General features: G+C 44.3%; 1 protein-coding gene across 1 annotated transcript in view; it reads left to right on the forward strand.

The window, feature by feature from the left end:
* INSR (insulin receptor) overlaps positions 1-24,928 on the forward strand; it is a 110,397-nt gene that overhangs the window by 46,066 nt on the left and 39,403 nt on the right. Inside the window, exons 3-14 of the mRNA XM_075314765.1 lie at positions 251-572; positions 2,127-2,275; positions 6,191-6,335; positions 8,762-8,976; positions 10,001-10,127; positions 13,299-13,552; positions 13,668-13,835; positions 17,818-18,019; positions 18,969-19,243; positions 19,613-19,755; positions 19,840-19,999; positions 20,138-20,237. Of these exons, the coding sequence (XP_075170880.1) occupies positions 251-572; positions 2,127-2,275; positions 6,191-6,335; positions 8,762-8,976; positions 10,001-10,127; positions 13,299-13,552; positions 13,668-13,835; positions 17,818-18,019; positions 18,969-19,243; positions 19,613-19,755; positions 19,840-19,999; positions 20,138-20,237 (2,260 nt within the window). The remainder of the gene's footprint in view (positions 1-250; positions 573-2,126; positions 2,276-6,190; positions 6,336-8,761; positions 8,977-10,000; positions 10,128-13,298; positions 13,553-13,667; positions 13,836-17,817; positions 18,020-18,968; positions 19,244-19,612; positions 19,756-19,839; positions 20,000-20,137; positions 20,238-24,928) is intronic.

A 24,928-nucleotide genomic window follows, 5' to 3' on the forward strand; every position in this document is an offset into this window, starting at 1 on the left:
GACCCTCCCTAGTGGACCACGGCGGTTTGGATGTGTCTGCCATATGTTCATGATTATGATACATTCTCCGGATCATTAGTGCAGTCACTTACAAGCAATTAGCCGATACTTTTATATTATTAGTTCTGCTTAAGGACTGCAACACAGAGCAGGATCATCAGCATATAAGAAGGGGAGGCGATAAAAAAAATGCTTCTAATGAGCAACCACTTTCCTTTTTTCAATCTTTTGTTTTCTCTTTCTTTGACAGTTTGTCCGGCTGCGTGCAAGTACCATGGTTGTACATCCGATGAGCGGTGTTGTCACAGTGAATGCCTCGGGAGCTGCCTGGAACCAAACGATCCAACTAAGTGTGTGGCATGTCGTAATTTCCTTCACGAGGGAAAATGTGTCGAGTCTTGCCCATCGAGCTCCTACAGTTTCCAAGGATGGCGTTGCATCAGTTTCAATGAATGTCGTATACTTCACAATAAGTGTCAGAATTCCACGGATAGCTCCTGTCCACGGTATGTCATTCACAAGGGTGAGTGCATAGCGGAGTGCCCATCTGGATACACCACCAACGCTACCACGTAAGTAGCTCATCTGCATTATCGGTTTCTGCCCTCAAACAGAAGTGTTGGATGGAGTCACATTTATATACATTTGTGGTGTCACCATTGGAATTTCATTATTGAAAAATATAGGGTCCACAAGGGGCTGCTGATAAGTCTTTGACCTTGTGGTCGTTTTTTTGTTTCTATGGTAACGAATGTTATATCACATGAAAGCTTTATGTGTCTAATATATGTTTTCAAAATTTTGTGTTTGTTGCTTATGGCAACAGTGTTCTACTCACGCGGGAAAACAAAATGTCGGAGTCTAATGCGATATTCACAGCAACAGAGATCAGAGGAGTGATAAAATTCTTGTTTCTGCAAGGAAAGTCCGCAAAGGATTTTCATGGTGATATGTTGCAGACATTGGGGGATCAAAGCCCTTCATATTCCACAGTTAAGAACTGGGTTACCAAATTTAAAACGGGCCACTTCAGCACCAATGATGAGGAGCGTCATGGACGACAGAGGGTGGTTGTTGTTCTGGAGATTGTTAATGCTGTGCACAATCTCATACTGGAGAATCCACAAATTTCAGCTAAAGCAATAGCAGACATCATGGGGATTTCCCGTGAACGTGTTTGTGTCATTATCCATGAACATTTGGATATGAGGAAGCGATCTGCAAAGGGGTCCCCAAATGTCTGACAACAGATCAGTGAAGCATGCGAGTGAAAACTTCCCGGTCCATTTGTCAGCGTTTCCGGACTGATAAGATCGTCCTGGATCGACTGGTCACTATGGATGAGACCTGGATCTATTTGTATGACCCTGAAAACAAGGAGCAGTCAAAAGAGTGGAGGCACAGTGGTTCTCCTCGTCCAAAGAAGTTCAGGGTGCAAAAATCAGCCACAAAGGGGATGGCATGTGTGTTCTGGGATAAGGAGGGCGTGCTGCTAGTGGACTATATTCAAAAGGGTATCACCATCAATGCAAGGTATTACATTGAACTTTTGGACCAATTAAAGGCAGCTCTGAAGGCCAAAAGGTGCAGCAAGCTGTCTAAAGGAATCTTGTTCCTGCAAGACAATGCCTCTGCTCACAGTGCACAAGCGACCACAGCAAAACTGGCAGAGCTGGGCTTCCAGCTGGTTGACCACCCACCTTATTCGCCAGATCTAGCTTCCTCAGACTATCATCTGTTTCCAAACCTGAAGAAACACCTCAAGGGTACCAACTTTCACATCATTTCTGATGCCATGGCTGCTACAGATGCCTGGTTTGAGGCACAACCGAAATTCTTTTTGCTAGGCTTACAGAACTTGGAGTACTGATGTAAGAAGTGTGCTGACATCAGTGGAGAGTATGTGGAATAAATGTAAAGTTTCATTATCCTATCTTGTTCTTTCTGGGTAAAGCCAAACACTTATCAGCAGCCCCTCCTCTTAGTATGTTATAGAACTGTGCTTTCAAATGTAATATATATGGTAGTATTAGGGTATATATTAATGCTTTTACAATATTTTTCATGTCAGAGACTTAGGCTGGTTTCTATGTGTAATTCATGCTTTTTTCTTGTTGTTCCCATAGTCTAACTTGTGAACCATGTGAAGGTCCTTGTCCTAAAGTTTGTGTCGTGAAAGAAAAGGAGAAGGTTATAGATTCCGTTACGTCTGCTCAAGATCTGAGAGGATGCACAGTAATCAGTGGGAGTTTAGCCATCAATATCCGGGGTGGCAGTGAGTATTCATCCATTCTATCAAACAGTGACCAATTCCCCTGGAAACACTTTTGCATAGGTGCTAGCTGTATCTTAAAGGGAACCTATCACCAGATTTGGGGCCTATAAGCTGCGGCCACCACCAGTGGGCTCTTATACACAGCATTCTAACATCCTGTATATAAGAGCCCAGACCGCTGTGTAGAATGTAAAAAACATACTTAGCTAACGGTTGCTGCGGTGGAGTTGGACGTCTCCGTTGTCTGGTGCCGGCACCGTTTCTTTCGGCCATCTTTGTCTTCCTTCTGTAGCCGGGGTGCATGACGTGTCCTACGTCATCCACACTCGCTGGCGTTGAGGTCCTGCGCAGGCGCACTTTGATCTGTATTGAAAGTATTGTAGTGTGCCTGCACGGGACCGGCGAGTGTGGATGACGTAGGATGCGTCATGCACACAGGCATCAGAAAGAAGACGAAGATGGCCGAAAGAGGCAATGCCGGCACCGGAGAACAGAGATGCCCATCTGACCCAAATCCACTGCAGCGCGAACATTAGGTGGGTATTCTAAAGTGATTTTTATGTTCTACAGAGCGGCCTGGGCTGTTATACAGCATGTTAGAACGTTGTATATAAGAGTCCACTTATTTAATCTTTTCTGCAGGTGCTAGGGTCAACCATTTTTATTTGCTGGTGTGTAAGTGAGCATAACATTTCCTGCAAATACAACAGCCCCCTGAGCATAGGAGTGTAAAGTCAGTGTCTGACCGCATCTCCTACATTGTGGCTTTCTCCGCTATGAATTAGGCAAGATCTCTGGGCTGTCCAGCTCTCAGCTGTAGGAGGAGTTGGGCCCCATTTTATTGTAATCTAGAGAAGTGCTCTGAACTATAATTTCCCCGTCACTGTTCACACAGTGTTAGTGGTAAGCGGTGACAGCCAGGAGAGAAAAAGGAGCCGCAACAGGGTGAAGGCAGTGCATATAGGCTAGGCAGTGACAGGAGCTCCAGGGCCACGGTGGTGAGCGCTAGTCATCAGCCTGGCATTGTACTACTAATTTCAGGCTTCTGAGCTGCTCTGACTGCTGGAAGAAATGACTACCGCAGCCCTGCTCTGAACAGTGGAAGCAGCCCTGTGGCGGGTAGTTCTTTCAGCGGTGAGAACAGCTCGGTACCCTGAGCATGTAGTATGTCAGGCTACCGACATTCATTCGCAGCTGCTGTCAATACAGTGTTCAGACCACAGCAATGTAATCACGCTGCTGCGCTTTGATCACTGATTTGACTCTGCTCAGTCAGTATAACGCCTCTTTCAGACGTGTGCAGGGATGTATGAATGAGGCTTTTTTGCTGTGTCTGCAAAGTGCATCAGAGTCCTTGTGTAGATGCAGCGGTATAAATCATATGTACCTGCAGTGCAGACATCTGAATGAGGCGTTACACTGACTGAGCAGAGCCAGCATCTCATCCTCAGCATATGTGACATGGTCAGCTGAGCCACGTATCGCATCCCGTGATGTGTGATACCATCCGCTGAGCCATGTATCGAACCCCATCATGTGTGACATGGTCCACAGAGCTGCGCATCTAACCAAAACTCTGTATATCTCATCCCCTGTGTGTGATGCATTTAGCGTACCTAGTCTCCAGCGCCTGTTACTGTCCACGTATCTAATTTTCAGCTTGTGATACAGTCTGTGCATCTAACCCCAGCGTATGATACAGCAAACACCACCAACTAACAGAATCTGTGCAGCCAGCCATCCTTGGGGACACTGTTCACATGTCTTTAGTCACCAATAAAATGTCTCGGCACTGTGATCCTAAACTTCATCCTCCCTATGATGCCCGGAAGGGAAGACACATGTGAGCAGATGCACTACCACTGTTTTCTTGGTAAATTTGAGCAACTGCTCCACCTAGTGTTTAAAAGTGGAAAATATCAACACTATTTAAATTATTTTTTGAGCTTTATACCAATATATTTTTTTTATTAATACTTTACATCTAAGTAATTGTTGAAAAAATACATTTTTAAGGACACATTCTCTGTAAGGCCTCATGCACATTAGATTAAATTGATGAAAATGAACAATCTGTACCTAAGAGATTTGTTTCTAAAGTAAAAACTTAACAACAAATGATTACTTTATGCGAATGACTCTCGTTGTCTGAAATGAAGTTTGCTGTGTTTTTATTTTATTTTATTTTTTATTATTATTTACGATTTTTCAGCTAGTAACATACTATAATCTGATGTGTATGAGGGCCTTATCCCCTGCTGGTACATGACGCATATTTGCATCATACATCAGGCGTATACAGTGAGGTCGGTAACATTAGTTCAAAAATACAGTCGCGTGAATCTAGTCTAAGGGTATGTGCGCACACCGCAGTTTTGTTTCTCCATCGAACAACGCACCTCTGCCAGAAAAAAAAACATAAAAAGACTTCGGCATTTTTGCCACGTTTTTGGTGCGTTTTTGCCCATGTGTTTTTTCACTGTATTCAATGGAAAAACACAGAAAAGAAGTGACATGCTGCTTCTTTCTTCTGCCCCCAAAACTGCAGGCCAAAAAGCAGCATCGTGCGCACAGTCTATCGGATTTCTCATAGACTTTACTCGGGAAGGTCATACATGCAGTATACACTGCAGTGTGGTGTGCGCACAAGGCCTAACAGTAGCAACCGGCACTATCTCTGATTGCTGCTACCTATACATTCAGATGCCACTGAATGCTGCTATCAGTGATTAAAGGGAACCAAACATCAGCAGGCACGATATCATAGCTGCAGGTAATACTAGCTACTGCGGGCTTGAGAAACATGGCGCCTGACATAAGCGCTATGCGCAGGTGCCAACTCTGGCGCCATGTTTCTGAAGAGAGAAATTTGAATACAACCAGAGAGGGAGGAACAGGCGGCGGGGGGGATGGGGGTGGGGATACACGTGCACAATAGGAGAGAGGTGCACACGGCAATCAAAAAGTGCTTGATTTTTCAAACTTTATAAAGTTGGATTTCACTGCCTAAACACCCGAGCTGCCCCCTGATGGTATGTACACACTATATACATATACTGTATATATAGTATATGTATATAGTAATATATATATATATATATATATATATATATATATTATATTATATTATATACTTATATACTGGCCTCATAGTGCCAGTGCTGCACTGGCTGCACCTTATACATGAAAATCCTGATGTTTGGTTCCCTTTAAATAGCTACGTGCCTGTTACTTACATTTGGTATCACCATGTTCGCACAGACAGTAAACGGCTTCAAGAAAAGAAAACTCAGTCTGTAGCGTTACTGTGTTTCAGCTGCCGTACCTCTCTCAAAAAATGCAATAGAAAGTGATGAAAACATGAGGTGTACCTCCAAAATGGCATCAGATACTAGAACCGCTTTTATATCAGGGCTGGATGATTTCCTCAGTACACAACATTGTCGATTATAAATGATTTAGTGACGAAATGTAGAACTGGTGGAGGAAGGTTGAATCGGGCCCCCTATGTTCCTACTAGCTATAAAGGGGTACGGCTAGCGACCGCAGATATGTATAGCCATCACTCCTGCTGTGCATGCTCCACTGGTTAGAAATCCAAAGAAAAAGAAGAGAATCCATAGAGACAAAGGCCCAATCTTGGTGTATAAAATTAGTGGCACATGGCACAGAAAATATCAGGTTGATGGCAATGAAGTGTTGACTTGCTGCATCTCAGTAGGCTTATATACAACATTTTCCAGTTCCTGTTACTTGTTACATCACTACAGGGCAAGCCTCACCAAAGGCACGTGCTATTTGAGAATGGCCTGTCTCTTTACATTTTTGTGACCATGCAGGCAACATTCAATTGGTTGGGGATGTTTCTGTTTTTTTTCACTAGTTGTGTAATACACTTATTTTTTTTTTCTTCAGATAATATTGCTGCTGAATTAGAAGCAAATCTTGGTCTAATAGAAGAGATTACTGGATATCTCAAGATAAGACGATCTTATGCTCTGGTGTCTCTGTCATTTTTCCGGAAGTTGCGTTTAATTCGCGGAGATGTCCTTGAAGCAAAGTGAGTGTTACTGAAGCTCAATGGTGTCATTGCACACACTTTTACTGACAAGCATCTAGACTTGTAGGTTGGGTGACATATCCTATCTAGGCCACATTGTCTAAGGACCAGTGGTAGGTTTAAAAGGGTATTCTCAAGTTTGGAAGTTTATCCCTAATCCATCAGTTAGAGAAAAATTTCCTAAGTTCTGGGACTTTCACTGATCCAGAGAATCGGGACTCTGAAGAGCACCCTGTGAAGCGGTGGTCAATCGTGATCTTTGCCGCACCATTCATTCTTATGGAAGTGCCGAAGACCAACTGTGCACAGCGCATCGCATGATCAATTACCACTCCATTCTCAAGATGAGTGGGGGTCCCATCTGTACATCCCCCAGCAATTAGGATAGGGTAGGATAGGGCATACCTATCAACGGATAGGGTATACCTTCCAGACTTCAATACAACTTGGAGTGAATTATGCCATGCTTTTCCTTCCCAGTGAATATAACTGCTGTGTCCATGTTTGTGACACTATGCATGCAATGCCAGGTCACCACTTTACATAATAGAAAATAAAAATGAGAGGGTGGAGATTAAATATCACACTGTCATTAACAACGTTGTCCACCCTGCAGTTTTATGCCTTGCATCAGGGGTCTCAAGCTCAACTGGGTAAATGGGCCACACACGGAAAAAAATGTAATATCATGGGCCACGTTATGTGTCGGACAAGACGATGCTTTTAGAAACCAATTTTTATTTTATATATAACATTTTGATCATTTTTGGCATTTTTTATTTTTAATAATGTTTTATCATGTGTTTTTTGTACAGATTATTTTTTTACTTTTACTACAGTCTTTACATAAAACATGATTTTTGTTTGTCTTTATTTTTAATTAATTTTTCATTTTTACATTTATTTTTTTTATTTTTTATTTCCCCCTCAGCCTCACACAGGGCTGTTTATGACATGTTTAACAACTAACCCTAGTTAGTAATTCTAGCATAATGTCCCCAATTATGTAATAATGTCTCTCGTCCTGTAATTATTTCCCGTCTTCTAATAATATCTCCCATACTGGTCCCCATTTTTTTGTAATAATGTCTCTTGTATTAATGCTACCCTGGTCCCCTTCTTATAGCAATGTCCTCCATCCTGGTCCCCTTCTTATAGCAATGTCCCCCATTTTGGTCCCTTTCTTATAACAATCATCCCACCTTCCTCGTCCCCTTTTTATAGCAATGTCCTCCATTCTGGTCCCCTTTTTAAATCAATTTCCCCCATCCTGGTCCCCATGTTGTAGCAATATCCCCATACTGGTCCCCATCTTGTAGGAATGTCCCCTTATCCTGGTCCCCTTCTTATTGCAATGTCCTCCATCCTGGTCCCTTTATTATAGCAATGTTCCCCATCTTGGTGCCCTTCATATAGCAATATCCCCCCATCCGAGTCCCCATCTTATAGCAATGTCCCCATTCTGGTCCCATTCTTTTGGCAATGTCCTCCATCCTTGTTCCCATCTTGATCCCATTGTAAGAATGTCACTCTCTGCCATTTTTCACATACAAATTAAAAAATTCTTCTCCCCTGACTTTGTTCCCTTGACAAACAGCATATTCTTCCTTCTCCACTGCCGGGGCAGTGCATGGCAGTGATTCTCGCTGCCAGCCAATCAGGTAAAGATATTGCGGTGAAGAGCCTCAGTCTCTGAACCATGATAGAATTCATTTGAGTGAGTGTCTGAGGACATACATTCACCTGGAAAAAAACCCAGGTGTTGGCAGCCCCCTGACTTCCTGAATGCGGGGCCTGAAGACCACTCAAAGGAGGCTTGAGGCTGAATGCAGCCTGCAGGCCTCGTGTTTGACACCTCCGCCCTACATTCTTCAACACGTCAATGAATATAGCATATTGAAGAAATAAAACTGGTACATGTCATGCAGCAGTCTGTGCCACAGGCTTAAAGTACCACTCTTGTTTTGTTTGTTTTTATTCACCAGAATAATGCCTATTCCATGTTGTTAGTAAAATACTTACCGGTAGCCATCTTCTGCTGTTCCATCGCCACCATCGTTGTCTTCTGCACCACGTGACCACAGTTTTGACTAGCCTGCTTACTCCATTGTTTGCTGTATGGATTGAAACTCTCATAGACTTACATCTAGAGACATAGTAACCATTAACAGTGCCTTCTGGCCAGTCACAGCCGCGGTCACAAGTTGACGGAGATGGATTGGAGTGGCACCGGGCAATGTAGGAGACAACCCGTAAGTACTTTATTACACACCGGGAACATAGACATTACTATCCGGTGGTGATAAAAAAAAAATAAATAAACATGGAGTGGAACTTAAACCTGTCTTGGAAGTCGGGGCCATAACCTTGTTAAAAACGCAATATTTTGTATTTTTGGAGAAAAAATAATTAATTTTTAATTGCAGTGACTACTCCTTTTATGCTCTGGATAATAGCAATCTGCGCCAACTATGGGACTGGCATAAGCACAATTTAACAATTGCGAAAGGGAGGCTCTTTTTTCATTACAACCCACGGCTTTGCCTAAAAGAAATTCGTGAAATGGTGAGGATAGCAGGAGCAGAAAATCGCCAGGACAGAAATGATGTTGCGACCAAGACTAATGGGGACCAGGCATCCTGTAAGTATTCTGTATTTGAAGAAGAAAACTAATTTACAAAAGGAACACATAAGTATGCCTATTATTATACCCAAGTATAAATATCTGATTTACAACCGCTCGGCACTCTAAGGAGCTTTTCCTTAGCTTCGTGGCAGCTACAAAGAAAGTAGAAGGTAGTCTCAAACAAACTTCCATCTTAGCAAAGGTGCTGATGTGTGTGTGTATATGTGTGTATATATATATATATATATATATATATATATATATATATAAAAAAAATACTGTATATATAATATTATTATTTTTTTTAAGCAGGATAGGATTTGTCCTTTGCTTTAGAATGTGTCCCCAGAAAATCCTGTTCAATTTACTGCCCAAATCTGGCTATTCCACAGCCAAGCACCATTTGGTTAGTCCACGGCCATGAGTCTGCTGGCTCCTTGGAATGGCATAGCCAGCTCCGAGTCTGCAGCAATGTACCTATCTGGCCACACAATATGCCGTGTGTAAGCAGAACCTCACCAAAAGCCTGCAGAATGGCATAGTTCTTTATTCATTGCAGTAAATATAATGTGGCTGCCACCATAAGTAAGTGCAGGCTGTCCCTGGTCCGTTGTAAATGACCAGCGCAGTAAGGCTATGTTCACGTAATGTTTTTGCTGCTTTTTTTTTTTTTTTTTGCATTTTACTGTTCCAGCAAAGTGATTGAGATTTCTGAAATCTCTCTTTATTTTTTCCTTGCGGATTTGAAGCGGTTTCATATCTGGAAGATGTCAATTCTTTCTGCGTTTTTTCACGTGTTTTAATGAAGGGCAAAAAGCCACATTAAAACTGCAAGAAACCAATATGGCAAAAATGTGCATATCTGACACAGCATGTTTCCTATCAGTGCGTCCGTATTTACAGCAGATTTTTCTGCTACAAATACTGCGTGTGTGCACATACTATAGGTGGATGTGAGGAGGGCAATATGTAGCTATTGAGTGAATATCATCTAGCGACGCGTACGTCAGTTTTTATGGGTTTTCCAATCCTTTTACAGGTGAAACTGGTGTGCTGCACTTCAACTATATAAAGTTAAGCTGCGATAAGGTGTTGATTAGATGGGACCCATACTGGCCTCCTGACTATCGAGATTTGCTGGGATTCATGTTTCATTACAAGGAAGCGTAAGTCATCTTTAGTCCTTCTGAAGTCCATTGTTATTTTTCTGAAATCCGAAGTACGTAATTTGCTTCCGATTGCAGGCGGTTTCCAGCACCTTTCTGTTTGTTTTTACGAGGGACCATAACACTTCTTTGTAGCACTGAAGCAGGAACACACACCAGTATGACAGTAGACTGTGATAGGTGACTGGATTAAAAGGCCACTTGAATAAGACCTAATCTAGAAGATTTCCTACCAGAAATTAGAACATAGAAAGGGAAACTAGCAAGAAATGTTTAATGTGTGTGCTTTTAACTATAAGAGTACATCACTTGGCTATTTTCATCAGTCCCATAAACCATGAATAGTGTGAAATAGCACAAATGGAGCCTCCCCTGAAACAGAGGACCACTATTTCCTTGATCTATTGGGGTCTTAGTTAATCGAACCCGCAGACACTTGTCAACTATCTTGTAAATAGCCACTAAGTTGTAATTTGGGGACAAACACTGTCACAAACCACCGGGGGGGTCACTCAGAAATCCCCCGCGCTGGCTACCAGTACGTCACAATCGGGGGGTAACAAGTGGGGGTCACCCCTCCTTTATACCTCCCGACCGACAGACAGAGCACGTGACGCGCTCTCTAGCGCTCCTCTTATAGTCAGGCCAATTATGGAATTGCCCGACAATAAGCAAGGAGGCCGCTATACTACTTATGCCGATTATTGAAGGGTCCCCGGTGAGAGTAAGGTATATATTCCCCCGACCTCCGCGGGCGGAATATATAAAATCTCCCCGAATCTCACTGGCCTCCCCACAATAATCCTTGGCACAATTCGCTGCCACCAACCGATTTACGGTAACTATTAGCCGAACACACAGACGTGGGATTCAAGATCGAGATAACAGAACAGCCCAAGATTAATTATATAATTTAATCAGCCTAAAGCACACTAGAAACTACAATATATACAATAGGGAATCTACAGAATATACATATGTCAGAGTACAGTTACAGTCAAAGCATGGTTTACAAACAGGCATACACAGTTCCAGCAGTTACCTTGTTGCGTCTGGCCACAGGGGGGCGCTGTACCCAGGTTTCTAGGATCCTTCCCACAGATGTTTCCTACACGTGCCCCCAGCGAAAAGAACACTGGAAAATGGCCGAAGTAGGGTTATCAACCTGGGCAAATCCAGGTCCCCTCCTACCTTAGTGACCTCAGAGGGAGCACTGCTCCACCCCTGGCTTGAGTTATGGACAATCCACAACATGGAATATGGGCCATAACTTTGCCTGGGAGCGTCGTAGGCGGACGCCAATGCTCTCATTGTGACAGTTATGAATTTAGCTACAGAACGAGGGGACTCATGACCTGTCTGCCAGTTCCCCATTGGCTGATATCACGCCTGGGGCATTTCCCAATGTCCTGCTCCCATAAAAAGGGTGTGCCGGCATCGTCCGCATGCGGAGACACCATTTTTATGGTTGCCATATTTATCGGAAATATGGCTTGCGAGATATGAACCATTTTTTACTGGAGTCGTTCTGTCTGGCTATTTCCATAGCCTTGCTAACTAGCTAGCAGCCCCCACTACAGGGTCACGGCAGGGAGTCATCCTGTGTCCATTGTCCCTAAGCCACCTAATTTCCATATCACAGGACATGGCCATGGAGGTGTAAGTGGAACACTGAGAACAAGAAGGGAGGGGGGCACTGCCAGGGAGTGATGAGGGATTATGACTGGAGTCATAATTCATCTTCATATCCCGGGATTTGCCTCACAAACACCTTGCAGACATGGTAGTTATGAGATAACATTGCACATAGTAGTTTTGTTTTTCTTCCATCTGTTTGAAAGGAAATCCGTTTGTAAGCATCTTTTGGTGAATATCGGGTAAGGTAGTGGGTATTTTATGAACTAGGCATATTATCACTTTGAGGGGTTGTGGACTCGAAGATTAAAGGCCCCAGACACATTAAACTAATGTCAGCCAATGTTGCTGATATTGATGGGTTCATCCGATGGTTTAATAATGTGTATGCGGGCGCCAGTCGACTGATGATTCGGGGAGATGTTCGAGCATGTCCAATTTCGGGCTGCCGATCACATTGTTCTCCCAGAGACAAGACCCTGGCCATCATGTCAGTGTGCAGCTTTCTCATGGAGAACACAGGAAACCGAAGCAACGTTCCTGTTTATGGGAAAGACTGCCATGATGGCTGTGTGCCAGATGATCAGCTGATAGGCACCTAATGTCTATGGGCTGTTTGTCCGGCTCACTGCAAACTTTGGAGTCCTGATGGCACACAGTCTGGATTCCCTTGTGTTGCTGCTGAGAATGAGAAGGCACGTGACAGCAAGCATGCAGTGTACATTGCTGTGGTCATGTGCCGACTAGACGTGCTTGGCCAGGAAGCATGCAGATCACGTACTTGTGGTCACATGGCCACTCGTTCTCTTCAGCAACACTGGAGAATCCTGAAACTGTTAGGATTTCGAAGTGACTGCAGACTTTTAGCAGAGAACTGGTCAACACCTTTAAGAATGTTCTAACCATGTATTCCATAAATTCTAGAGTATATATCTGGGTTGTCACAGTGTAGCCTATATAAAGCTTTTAAAGGCAAGTGTCATGCTCACTTTTGCTATCCATTAAAGGTATTTTCCATATAGTACAATCCCCCACAGACCTCATTCTAGTGCTTACCTGGTACATGCTGGTCTGTGCTTCCTAGTCTCACCGCTGACATGTTTAATGTGGCAGCCAGAGATTTCCTCATCACACATTTTCGGCAATTTCTTACTTGTTGCGGACAGGACCAGGAAGCACGAAAACATGGGACCAAATAAGCACTGTAATGGGATCGCTGGGGAAAGTATAATTTCTTTTATTATGGTTGAGCTCTTTTGTGAATGCATATTCGTCAACAACTATTGAATCACCCTAAAAGATCATGTAACTAGTTATACCAGAGAGGGGGATACTTATCTTGTACAGATATGACTGATTCTTTTAGTATGTGTCTGTTAGCTGTTATTGGAAAATTGCCTTTTGTATGACTGTGTGAATGTTATCCATCACTATTTTTCCGTTACTAGATCAGTCCACATCTGTGTATTGTATTAGATTAAGAGCACCAAAATCGAAATTATTTGCATACAAATCTATTCTTCTTCCATTATCCAGACCCTACCAGAATGTAACAGAGTTTGATGGTCAGGACGCATGTGGATCCAATAGCTGGACAGTGGTGGATGTGGATCCTCCACAACGTACTACAGATGGCAAGACCCCAAGCTCTCCAGGACATTTCTTACGTAATTTGAAGCCTTGGACACAATACGCAGTATTTGTGAAGACTTTAGTGTCTTCATCAGATGAAAGAGGACAAACGTATGGAGCAAAGAGTGAGATCATTTATATAAGGACGAATGAAACAAGTAAGTACTGGCCTATGGGACATAGATTCCTTTGATTTGTCTTGAAACTGTTTAAAATGTAGCAATGATCTTTTTTAGCTATGAGTAGAAGCTTCTAATAGTTTTTTCTTTTTAGCACCTTCTGTTCCACTGGACCCATTTTCTATATCCAACGCATCGTCTCAGATTATACTGAAATGGAAAGCACCATCAGAACCCAATGGGAATGTCACTCATTACTTGGTGTATTGGCAAGAACAACCTGAGGACAGTGAACTGCGAGAACTAGATTACTGTATGAAGGGTAAGTATCTGGGTCAGACTGAAAAGTTGGCCGTGCTTTCTAGATCTACATGCTGATTTATCAATAAAACTTGACCTGCATATTAAAAGGAGTGGTGTTGTATTTTTGCACTATTGCTCCTTTTCATTGACCAAATATCCCAAATGCCCCCAAATCTAAAAACCAGGGTCAAGACTACATAGTTACTTAAGTCCGGGAAATAAGTTTAGCTCTTAAACTACATTAGGGGGGTTATGCTCCTTTGTTCTCAGTATCGGTTCCAAAGGTCAGACCTTTACCCTAGCAATATACCATCACTTTATAGGATGAAAAAACTGCTTTAACGCCTTTCCTTCTCAGCCAGTTTTCATTTTTGCGCTTTTTTTTTCTTTTCACTCCCTTTCTTCCAAAAGCCAGTACAAGGAGTGCCGAGATGGTGGCAACTGTGGCCTTTAGTAGGCACAAGGCCGCCACAGTGACCCATTGGCGCCCCATGATCCTGTCCCAGGTGCCAGTGGGATGAGGTAAGCTCGAGCAGCAATGCAGTTTCCATTTAAATGCTGCTCTCAGAGATTGACAGCAGCGTTTAAATGGTTAACAGCCGTTGCCAGAGCTCATGTGCAGCCACTAGTGATGAGCGAGCATGCTCGCCACTGCTTGTTAGGCTAAGTTCACACAGGACATCTTTTGATACGTTTTTGAGGTCACAAAGATGTACCAAAATAATGTGCATTCCCTTCCCCCAGCAAAGTCTATGGGATTTCGATTTTGCTGTCCACACTGGACATCTTTAGTTGGCTGCATCTTGGCTGCGTTTTTCAAGATGCAGCATGTCAATTTTTTTTGCGTTTACCGCGTTTTTAAGCCCTTCCAGTCAATAGATTTGAATTAAAAAAAAAAAACACATTGGGCAAAATGAGGTAAAAATGAATTGCGTTTTTTATGCGTTTTTGCTGCTGTGCGTTATTGGTGCATTGTAAGATGCACTCAAGATACACTGACAAAAAATATGCCGCGTGTGAACATAGTCTTACTCTTTCGAGCATCGGGATGCTTCGACCCGGCTCGAGTACCGAGTATCATGGAAGTCAATTGGAAACGCAACCATTTGCAAACTCCGATGCTCAATCGAGTAACGAGCTGTGGCGAGCACGCTCATTCATCAGTAGCAGCCACAGCTCGTAGAGACAGATATTGGCTATGTAATATAGCCAGTATCTGCCACGAGTTCACCTCCTGAACCCCCTCCACATGCGATAACACCCTCAAATCACACAAATGTACATAATAATTCTTTAAGGGGTTAGGACCCAAAATACTAGATTTCAGTATCTAAAACAAATGAATTTAGTCTTAAGGCTACTTTACACACTGCGATATCGGTCCCGATATCGCTAGCGTGGGTACCCGCCCCCATCTGTTGTGCGACACGGGCAAATCGCTGCCCGTGCCGCACAACTTCGCGCTGACCCGTCACACATACTTACCTGCCCGGCGACTTCGCTGTGACCGGCGAACCGCCTCCTTTCTAAGGGGGCGGTCCGTGCGGCGTCACAGCGACGTCACTGAGCGGCCGCCCAATAGAAGCGGAGGGGCGGAGATGAGTGGCCGGAACATCCCGCCCGCCTCCTTCCTTCCTCATAGCGGCCGGGAGGCAGGTAAGGAGAGGTTCCTCGTTCCTGCGGCGTCACACATAGCGATGTGTGCTGCCGCAGGAGCGACGAACTACATCGTTACTGCTGCAGTAACGATAATCGAGAATGGACCCCCATGTCACCGATGAGCGATTTTGCACGTTTTTGCAACGATGCAAAATCGCTCATCGGTATCACACGCAGCAACATCGCTAATGCAGCCGGATGTGCGTCACAAATTCCGTGACCTCAACGACTCCGCATTAGCGATGTCACAGTGTGTAAAGCTCCCTTTAGTCTATGTGCCCACATTGCGTATTTGCATGCAGTTACGCTGTGTATTGCACTGCAGCGTAACTGCATGCATCCTGCGTCCCCAGCACAATCTATGAAGATTGTGCAAATTCCATCCCCATGTTGTGTTTTAGAACGCAGCATTTCGGCTGCTGCCAAGACGCTGCGTTCTAAAAAGCAACATGTCACTTCTTTTGTGCGTTTTGGTTGCAATGTTGGTCTTTCTGTCTCCCTGTCAGTCGGTCTCTCTCTCTCTCTCTCTCTCTCTATCTCTCTCTGTCGGTCTATCCCTCTCCCCCCTCTCTCATACTCACCGATCACTGACCGAACACTGGCGCGGCGCTGCACGGCTGTCACACTGCGGCGGCTTCACCAGCTTTTTCAAAATGCCGGCCGCTCATTATTCCATCTCGTATTCCCTGCTTCTCCTGCTCACCGGCGCCTATGATTGGTTGCAGTCCGACACGCCCCCACGCTGAGTGACAGCTGTCTCACTGCAACCAATCACAGCCGCCGGTAGGCGGGTCTATGTAGTGCAGTAAAATAAATAAATACAAAAAAAACGGCGTGCAGTCCCCCTCAATTTTGATACCAGCCAAGATAAAGCCACACGGCTGAAGGCTGGTATTCTCAGGATGGGGAGCCCCACGTTATTGGGAGCCCCCCAGCCTAAAAAATGTCAGCCAGCAGCCTCCCGGAATTGTCGCATCGATTAGATGAAATAGTCCCGGGACTCTACCCGATTCATCCAGAATTGCCCTGGTTCGGTGGCAATCTGGGTAATAAGGTGTTAGTGACAGCTATGGGCTGCCATTAAGTCCTACGTTAATCATTGCAGGCGTCTATGAGACACCTATAATGATTAACCTGTAAGTGAAAGTAAATAAACCCATACACCCAAATAAATCCTTTATTTCAAATAAAAGACAAAAAAAACACCCTCTTTCACCACTTTATTAAAATCCCCAAACACCCCTCCAAGTCCGGCGTAATCCACACGAGGTCCTGTGACGCATCCAGCTCTGCTACATGAAGCTGACAGGAGCGGCCGTACAACACCGCCGCTCCTGTCAGCTCCACGCAGAAACTGAAGTGAGTCGCACTGTCAGCGGAGACGTCACTCAGGTTACCCGTGGCCACAGGTCTCGGGTGGAGGACTCGAGCTGGCCGCGGGTAACCTGAGTGACGGCACCGGTGATCGCGTGGCTCACTGCAGTCACTCAGGAGATTTGTGGTCACCGGTGAGTCCTTCACCTGTGATCGCAAATCAAGCCACGGCACACGCACACAGCCGCGCGATCACAATGAAGTCGGGTGAAGTTCATCCGAGTTCATTCTGATCGCGCGGCTATGTCTTGCAGCCAGCCATGCTCTTTTTGACAGTGTGGTCCCACTCTGTTCTGCTGCAAGTCTATGGGGATGCTGCAGAGCCGAGTGGGAATTCTGCATGAATTCTGCAGTTACAATGCGACTCAGAATGCAGCTTTTCAGCTGCGTTCTGAGACGCACATGCAGTGACTTACACGCTGCGTAATAGAATGCAACGTGGGCACATAGCCTTAAAAGGTGCTGATATATAGGTGTTCTACCTGCACAAGCAACTAGAGAAGTCGAGCCAGGCTGTTGATGCATGGCGGAAATGACGTCCCAACCCAGCCAATTGAAAAGATTTTCTGTTATTACTTCCCTTCCCCTTCAATACACTACATGCTACTGATGGATGCTTGTACAGTTCATGTCAGCCTCGATCACCTTGAATAAAACCTTGGTACTCCCCTATTACTATTTCTGAGCTTACGTGTCAGGATGCATTACAGTGCAAAGCTAAGGGCGTTTGCAGGCTTTTTTTTTGTGAAAGTGAGTTCAGCGATAATAATGACACTGTTAGAATCGGTGTCGCTTTAGCTAGCCACACATGTATGATAGTTCACAGCACTATTCATAGTATCAGGTTCTCTTAAATGTTCTATTAGAATTAGAAATCTTTTTGTGCTAACAAACATTTTTAGTATCTTTGCTCGAACTGTGACATTGTCATTCTGTGACTACTCTTCAACTAATCCATGGCTTCACAGGAATAAAGTTACCCTCCAGGACATGGTCACCTCCACAAGAAGCAGATGATGCTGTGAAGCCTAATGGAACGGACACTGAAGATTCTAATGAGGCTTGTTGCTCCTGCCCAAAAAGTGAAGCTCAGATTATGAATGAGCACATTGAGCTGGCATTCCAGAAAACATTTGAGAATTATCTGCACAATGTGGTCTTTATTCCAAGGTAAGAACTGATTGGAGCCAGCCTCGTGTTGGGGTGTTTTTACCCAGACAGACCGTGTGCAATGAGGTCAAAAACTGTGCCGCAGAAAGCATGTGGCTTTGTGATGTGGATTTCAGCATTGTGACATCTATCCATAAATCAATGTGTTTTTCTTTATGATATACGCCCCACACTATTAAATGGCCGTGATGCAGCTGTTCCAACAAACTGCCTTAAATGTCCATTATACATAAAAGGACATATTTAATTTTCTTTATCATTGGAATCAAAAATAATAAAATGAAGTGATGTCATCTTTTATATAATGGACTTATATAGGTGATTCACATTGTTTGAAATTGTTTCCCCTATGAAAACCACTTTCAACTAGTAGTAAGACGTAAGTTGTTTTGTAACGTTATTTTTGACTGTGTAGCGCACTACCTGCCCATGTGAATAAACCCCCCCAAAAATTCAGAAAGAACACTGTAGGTGGTGTAACCTAAAAGAAAGCTCCTCACCTTGTGATCACTAGGGGGTCTAACGTATTTTGTGGATATGGGTTAAATGCAAATTGTGTTTAAACCCTTTGATAAAGCTTTTTGTGACAGCTGCAAAGGACCCCATGCACATTCGACTAATGTCGGCAGAATACACTGATATCAACGGGTTTGGTCAACGTTTTAATGAGATTGGTGGCATCGGCCAAATGATGGTCAGGAGAGATGGCAATCTTGCATGTCGAATTTCGGAGTGCCGATCTCATTCTTTTCCTGGAGATAAGTCACCAGCCGACATGTCAGCCAGCAGCTTTCTCAGAGAGATTCTAAGTATGGGAGAGTCAGCTAAGATGGTCGGGGGAACAATCGGGCAAACCATTTTTTGGCCAACAGTCATCTAATGTGTATGGTAAAACTTGCGTTTAGTAAGCAAAATCTTACAAAACTTCGTTTTTACTTTTCTTCCATAGACCTTCTAGAAAACGCAGAGATACATTTGGTGCTGCAAATGGTACACTGTCAAATCGAGTAACACCGAATCCTTTATCCAATGCGACCTCAACGGGAGCACCTGATGACCTTGAGCCAAAGAAGTTTTCTCAGAAGGTTTGGTTCAAGGAGTCTTTTGTCATTTCTGGCCTGAAGCACTTCACAGCATATCGGATTGAAATCCATGCCTGCAACCCTGAAGCTTCACTTGGCTGTAGTGTAGCTGCATATGTCAGTGCCAGAACCATGCCAGAAGGTAAGCCCACTCAAACAGGGAAGTGTTGTTGTTTGCCAGATTGTAAACATCTAAACTTTTTGAAAGCTATTTTTACATAACAAATTAAATTGGGGCATAAAATTACATCTGCATTTTACATAGTTTAATCCAACTGCCTCGAATTAGTCTTTTGTTGCAGATTTAGTAGATACACTGTTAGAAAACTGCCTTTTAAAGATGACTGTACATTGCGACCTTCTACTTACTGAAAATCACTAGTCTTGTTCTGTGTGATCGTTCTTTTTATTATCTGGCCTCTTTATCTGCCATAGCGTGTTCTAACATAAAAAACAATATTCCGTATTGTAGACCTAGTTGCTGAGTTTACAAATAATTGACTATTCACAGCTAAAGCAGATAACATTGAGGGACCAGTGACATACGAGTATGAGCCACCATACATCATCCACCTCATGTGGAAGGAGCCAAAAGAACCTAATGGCTTAACTATATTGTACGAGGTACAATACTCCCGGCTCGGAGACACTCAGGTAATTGTTCTATCCATTTTTAGATTGTTTTACTGACAATATATTTTATCTTCTAGCGAGTGATTATACTGTTATCACTTCCAGGAGGAAAATATCTGTGTTTCCCAGAAACAGTATCTCCAGGATAAAGGAGCAAAACTGCGATCTCTTCCCCCAGGAAACTACAGTGTGCGAGTTCGGGCCACTTCTTTGGCTGGAAATGGTTCTTGGACTCAGACTACTTATTTTTATGTACGAGATATAGGTGAGTGTTCACTTATTTTTTTACGCAAAATGAGACTTCCAGGTGAATAAACACTTACTCGTTATCTCTTCACCGTTGTGCTTCTTTTTTTTGAATGTGCAAATCTCTATATACATTTTGTTTTATCTGTGTTCTCAGATACCTACCCAAGAAACATCTTGAACATTGTTATAGGTCCTGTCATCCTACTGTTTGCTTTCCTCATCATTTTGATAGTATGCATGATCCAGAAAAAGAAGTGAGTGATTCTTGCATGTTCTATGTCTAAGTACCGCTATTGTTGAAGGGTTGTTCTCATTATTGATCCTTAGGAGGCTTTCTGCATGCAGCGGGAGGAGTGGGGGTGTACTAGTGAAGATTGGCTGTTTGGGCCTTTGGCATGGCTGAGCTACTGTGTGAGTTTCCATGCTGCGAACAAAGGTCATTTTGCCTCTCCAGCATTAGAAAAGCGCAAGGGCACTAATGCTAGCCAGATCCGGCAAGCCCGACAAGAGCTTAAGAGCTGCACTTAAAAGCTCTATATCACAGAGCATGCAAGCAGTGCGTTCCTTGCCTATGTGACCTGTCACTTTTAATAGGCTGTACACAATATAATTTAGAACAGAGGGATTTTTAAAGTGGAACAGTAGTTTCAGGAGACTTTGCAACAAAATGTCTGTTTGCTTCTCTCCTCCCCCTTGCCGCCATAGAACTTCATGAGCACAAGCTGCCATTTCCTATCACAGTAATGGGAAAGTCTGTACTTACTGAAGACCGCACTCAGGATGATAAAAAAAAATATGAATTTTCTGATAAGATGTATTACAAAGTCATGAAAAAAATAGACCAGAGAGTAACAGACTTTTTAATAAGTGATACATTTAAAATTTTATTATTTTAACAAACACTTTGTAATTTTCTTTTTTATGTTAAAATTCCTTTAACCCCTTCAGCCCCCGGGCACTTTCCGTTTTTGCGTTTTTGTTTTTTGCTCCTTTTCTTCCGAGAGCCGTAACTTTTTTATTATTCTGTCAATCTTGCCATATGAAGGCTTGTTTTTTGCGGGACGAGTTGTACTTTTAAATGAAACCATAGGTTTTACCATATATTGTACTGGAAAACAGCAAAAAAATTCAAAGTGTGGAAAAACTGCAAAAAAAGTGTTATTGCACAATAGTTTTTGGGATGTTTTATTCACCGTATTCACTATATGGTAAAACTGATGTATCTATGTGATGCCTCAGGTCGGTGCGAGTTTGTAGACACCAAACATGTATAGGTTTACTTGTATCTAAGGGGTTAAAAAAAATTCACAAGTTTGTCCAATAAAAGTGGCGCACGTTTTGCGCCATTTTCCGAAACACGTAGCGTTCTTATTTTTAAGGATCTATGGCTCAGTGATGGCTTATTTTTTGCGTCTCGAGCTAACGTTTATAATGGTACCATTTTTGCGCAGATGCTACGTTTTGATCGCCTGTTATTGCATTTTGCGTAAAACTTGCGGCGACCAAAAAACGTAATTTTGGCGTTTGGAATTTTTTTGCCACTACGCCGTTTACCAATCAGATTAATTGATTTTATATTTTGATAGATCGGGCATTTCTGAACGCGGCGATACCAAATATGTGTATATTTATTTATTTTTTAACCCTTTAATTTTCAATGGGGGGAAAGGGGGGTGATTTGAACTTTTAGGTTTTTTGTTTTTTTTTTATTTTTTTAAAACTTTTTTTTTTTTACTTTTTTTTTTATTTTACTAGTCCCCCTAGGGGGCTATAGCAATCAGCAATCCGATTGCTGATCGCTATCTGCTGATCACAGCAATACCGCTGTAATCAGCAGATTCAGTCACTTTGGTTTTCCCTCTGCTCTCGGCCGAGGGAAAACGAAAGTGAAACATCGTAGCAGCAGGCGTCATCACATGACCCTGTGCTACGATGGCAACCACCGATAGTCACGTGATAACACACGTGACTTCCGGTGGGGGCGGTGGTAAGTAACAAACATGGCCGCGCGCATTTAAATCTTGCTGCCAGACTTTGGCAGCAAGATTTAAGGGGTTAATGGCCGCGGGTGGAAGCGATTCCACCCGCGGCTAGCAGGCACACATGTCAGCTGTTGAAAACAGCTGATATGTGTGCCGATCCACACCGCCTGCCCGCGGCAGGGGGCGGGGCTTAACGGGACACGATCCTGGACGGATAGAGCCGTCCAAGGTCGTGAAGGGGTTAAAGCTGCAAAAATAATTTAAGTGGACTCTTATCCACTAACAAAATGTAGTCTGTAGAGTAACGCGGGCTTTACACGCTACGACATCGCTAGCCGATGCTAGCGATGGCGAGCGTGATAGCACCCGCCCCTATCGTTATGCTGATATTTGGTGATCGCTGCCGCAGCGAACATTATCGCTACGGCAGCGTCACACGCACTTACCAGGTCGGCGTCGTCGCTGTGACTGCCGAACAATCCCTCCCTCAAAGAGGAGGGACGTTCGGCATCACAGCGACGTCACTAAGCAACCGGCCAATCAAAGCAGAGGGGCGGAGATGAGCGGGACGAACATGCCGCCCACCTCCTTCCTTCCTCATTGCTGGCGTGTGGCAGGTAAGGAGAGGTTCCTCTTTCCTGCAGCGTCACACGTAGCGATGTGTGCTGCCGCAGGGACGAGGATCAACTTCGTCCATGCGACAGCAGCGATATTTGAGAATGGACCCCCATGTCAACAAGGAGCGATTTTGGACGTTTTTGTAACAATCCAAAATCGCTCTTAGGAGTCACACACAACGAGATCGCTACAGCAGCCGGATGTGCGTCACAAAATCCGTGACCCCAACGAGATCGCTGTAGTGATCTCGTAGTGTGTAAAGGCCGCTTTACTTTTTGTCCTTTTGTAACTTGTCACTTAACATTCTGTGATTTTGGTGAGAAGTGGCAAAATGACTTAAATATAGGCTGATGGGGAATAAACCCAAAATTGTTGGTACCCTTTTGTTAAACCACTACACCAGCATTTTTTTATTTTACCCCTGGAGCCGTGCTTTAAAGTCCACTGCTCCGGTCTTATGCAGTGCTGATCTGCTTTAACATACACTCCAGTCGGTCTCTGGCACATGGTGACCTGCCGGCAACTGTAGTATTTTATAGAGTGTGCCGGAGGTCACAAATCAATACATCTCTGAGAGCCTTGTTCTGGCTCTCTTAGTTTTGCATTGAGCACATGTGATGTAGCATCAACCTTCTGGCCAGTCAGAAGTTAAAGGCACAAGATGGGAGTGGCACCGGAAAAGGACAAAGAAGCCGGAGGGTAAGTATAAGATAATGGGGTACGGGACTTAGATTTAAATCACCACGCCAGCACTAAAAAAAAACCCGCTAGAGTGGTGCTTTAAACTAAGAAAAACTCACAGTGGTAACTGAAATAACTTAAAACTAATAAAAGTAATTCTCAATTTAAATGTACTGAATATTAACTAATGAAAATAAGACATTGATTTTTAAAATGTTTTTGTTAAATCAAAATTCAAAAGCAAACTCCTAAAAATGTCCTGGACAAAATTGATGGTACCCTTAGAATAGACTGAAAATAATTTGACCATAGGGATATGTGGCGATTCCTGTAGTTTGCTTCACAATTGTCTACAAACTTGCAATCAGTCAAGTCTACCTATTTAAAGGGTATAAAGTAGTCATTGTGCTGTTTGACATCATGGTGTGTACCACACAGGGCCGTATTTGCCACTAGGCACCCGTGGTCCCGTGCCTAGGGCGGCACGTTGCGGGGGGGCGGCACTTTCTGGCAGCGAAAAAAAAAAAAAAAAAATATAAATTTTTTTTTTTTTTTTTTTTTTACATCCCTGCCCCCCGCCCCTCCCTCCGTTGCACTTCGCTGTGTTCTCGGGGGGGAGGGGGGGGGTGAGAGGGAGAGGAAATGCGCACTTCTGTCTCTTTAAATACACGGAGGGCGCCAGGCATAGTGAGCTGATTAACCCCGGAAGTTCCATCGTCTGCACTTCCGGGTCAGAGGCGCGCGGGGCGCGCCAATCAGCTCACTGCCCCGTGCTGCAGCGTCCAATTCTGAATCTGCAGACATCACACGCCGCGGAGGAGGACGCGACTGGAGCTGGAGCCAGCCGGCAGAGGATAATAGCAGAGCAGGGCAGCAGGCACCGGAGCAGGTATGCGTAAGGCAGAGCCTAGAATGTATGGGCACCTTACAGGTTAGTTGATGATCGTTGCGATGCCTCTTTTTGGCTAGAGAGAGGCTGGGAAAAGAGAGAGGCTGGGGGGAGGCTGGGAAGAGAGAGGCTGAGGCGGGGGGGAGGCTGGGAAGAGAGAGAGGCTGGGGGAGGCTGGGAAAAGAGAGAGGCTGGGGGGGAGGCTGGGAAAAGAGAGAGGCTGGGGGGAGGCTGGGAAAAGAGAGAGGCTGGGGGGAGGCTGGGAAAAGAGAGAGGCTGGGGGGAGGCTGGGAAAAGAGAGAGGCTGGGGGGAGGCTGGGAAAAGAGAGAGGCTGGGGGGAGGCTGGGAAAAGAGAGAGGCTGGGGGGAGGCTGGGAAAAGAGAGAGGCTGGGGGGAGGCTGGGAAAAGAGAGAGGCTGGGGGGAGGCTGGGAAAAGAGAGAGGCTGGGGGGAGGCTGGGAAAAGAGAGAGGCTGGGGGGAGGCTGGGAAAAGAGAGAGGCTGGGGGGAGGCTGGGAAAAGAGAGAGGCTGGGGGGAGGCTGGGAAAAGAGAGAGGCTGGGGGGAGGCTGGGGGGAGGATGGGAAAATAGAGAGGCTGGGAAAAGAGAGAGGCTGGGAAAAGAGAGAGGCTGGGGGGAGGCTGGGAAAAGAGAGAGGCTGGGGGGAGGCTGGGAAAAGAGAGAGGCTGGGAAAAGAGAGAGGCTGGGAAAAGAGAGAGGCTGGGAAAAGAGAGAGGCTGGGGGGAGGCTGGGAAAAGAGAGAGGCTGGGGGAGAG

Source organism: Anomaloglossus baeobatrachus, chromosome 1 (assembly GCF_048569485.1).
Source record: "Anomaloglossus baeobatrachus isolate aAnoBae1 chromosome 1, aAnoBae1.hap1, whole genome shotgun sequence".
Taxonomy (NCBI): domain Eukaryota; kingdom Metazoa; phylum Chordata; class Amphibia; order Anura; family Aromobatidae; genus Anomaloglossus; species Anomaloglossus baeobatrachus.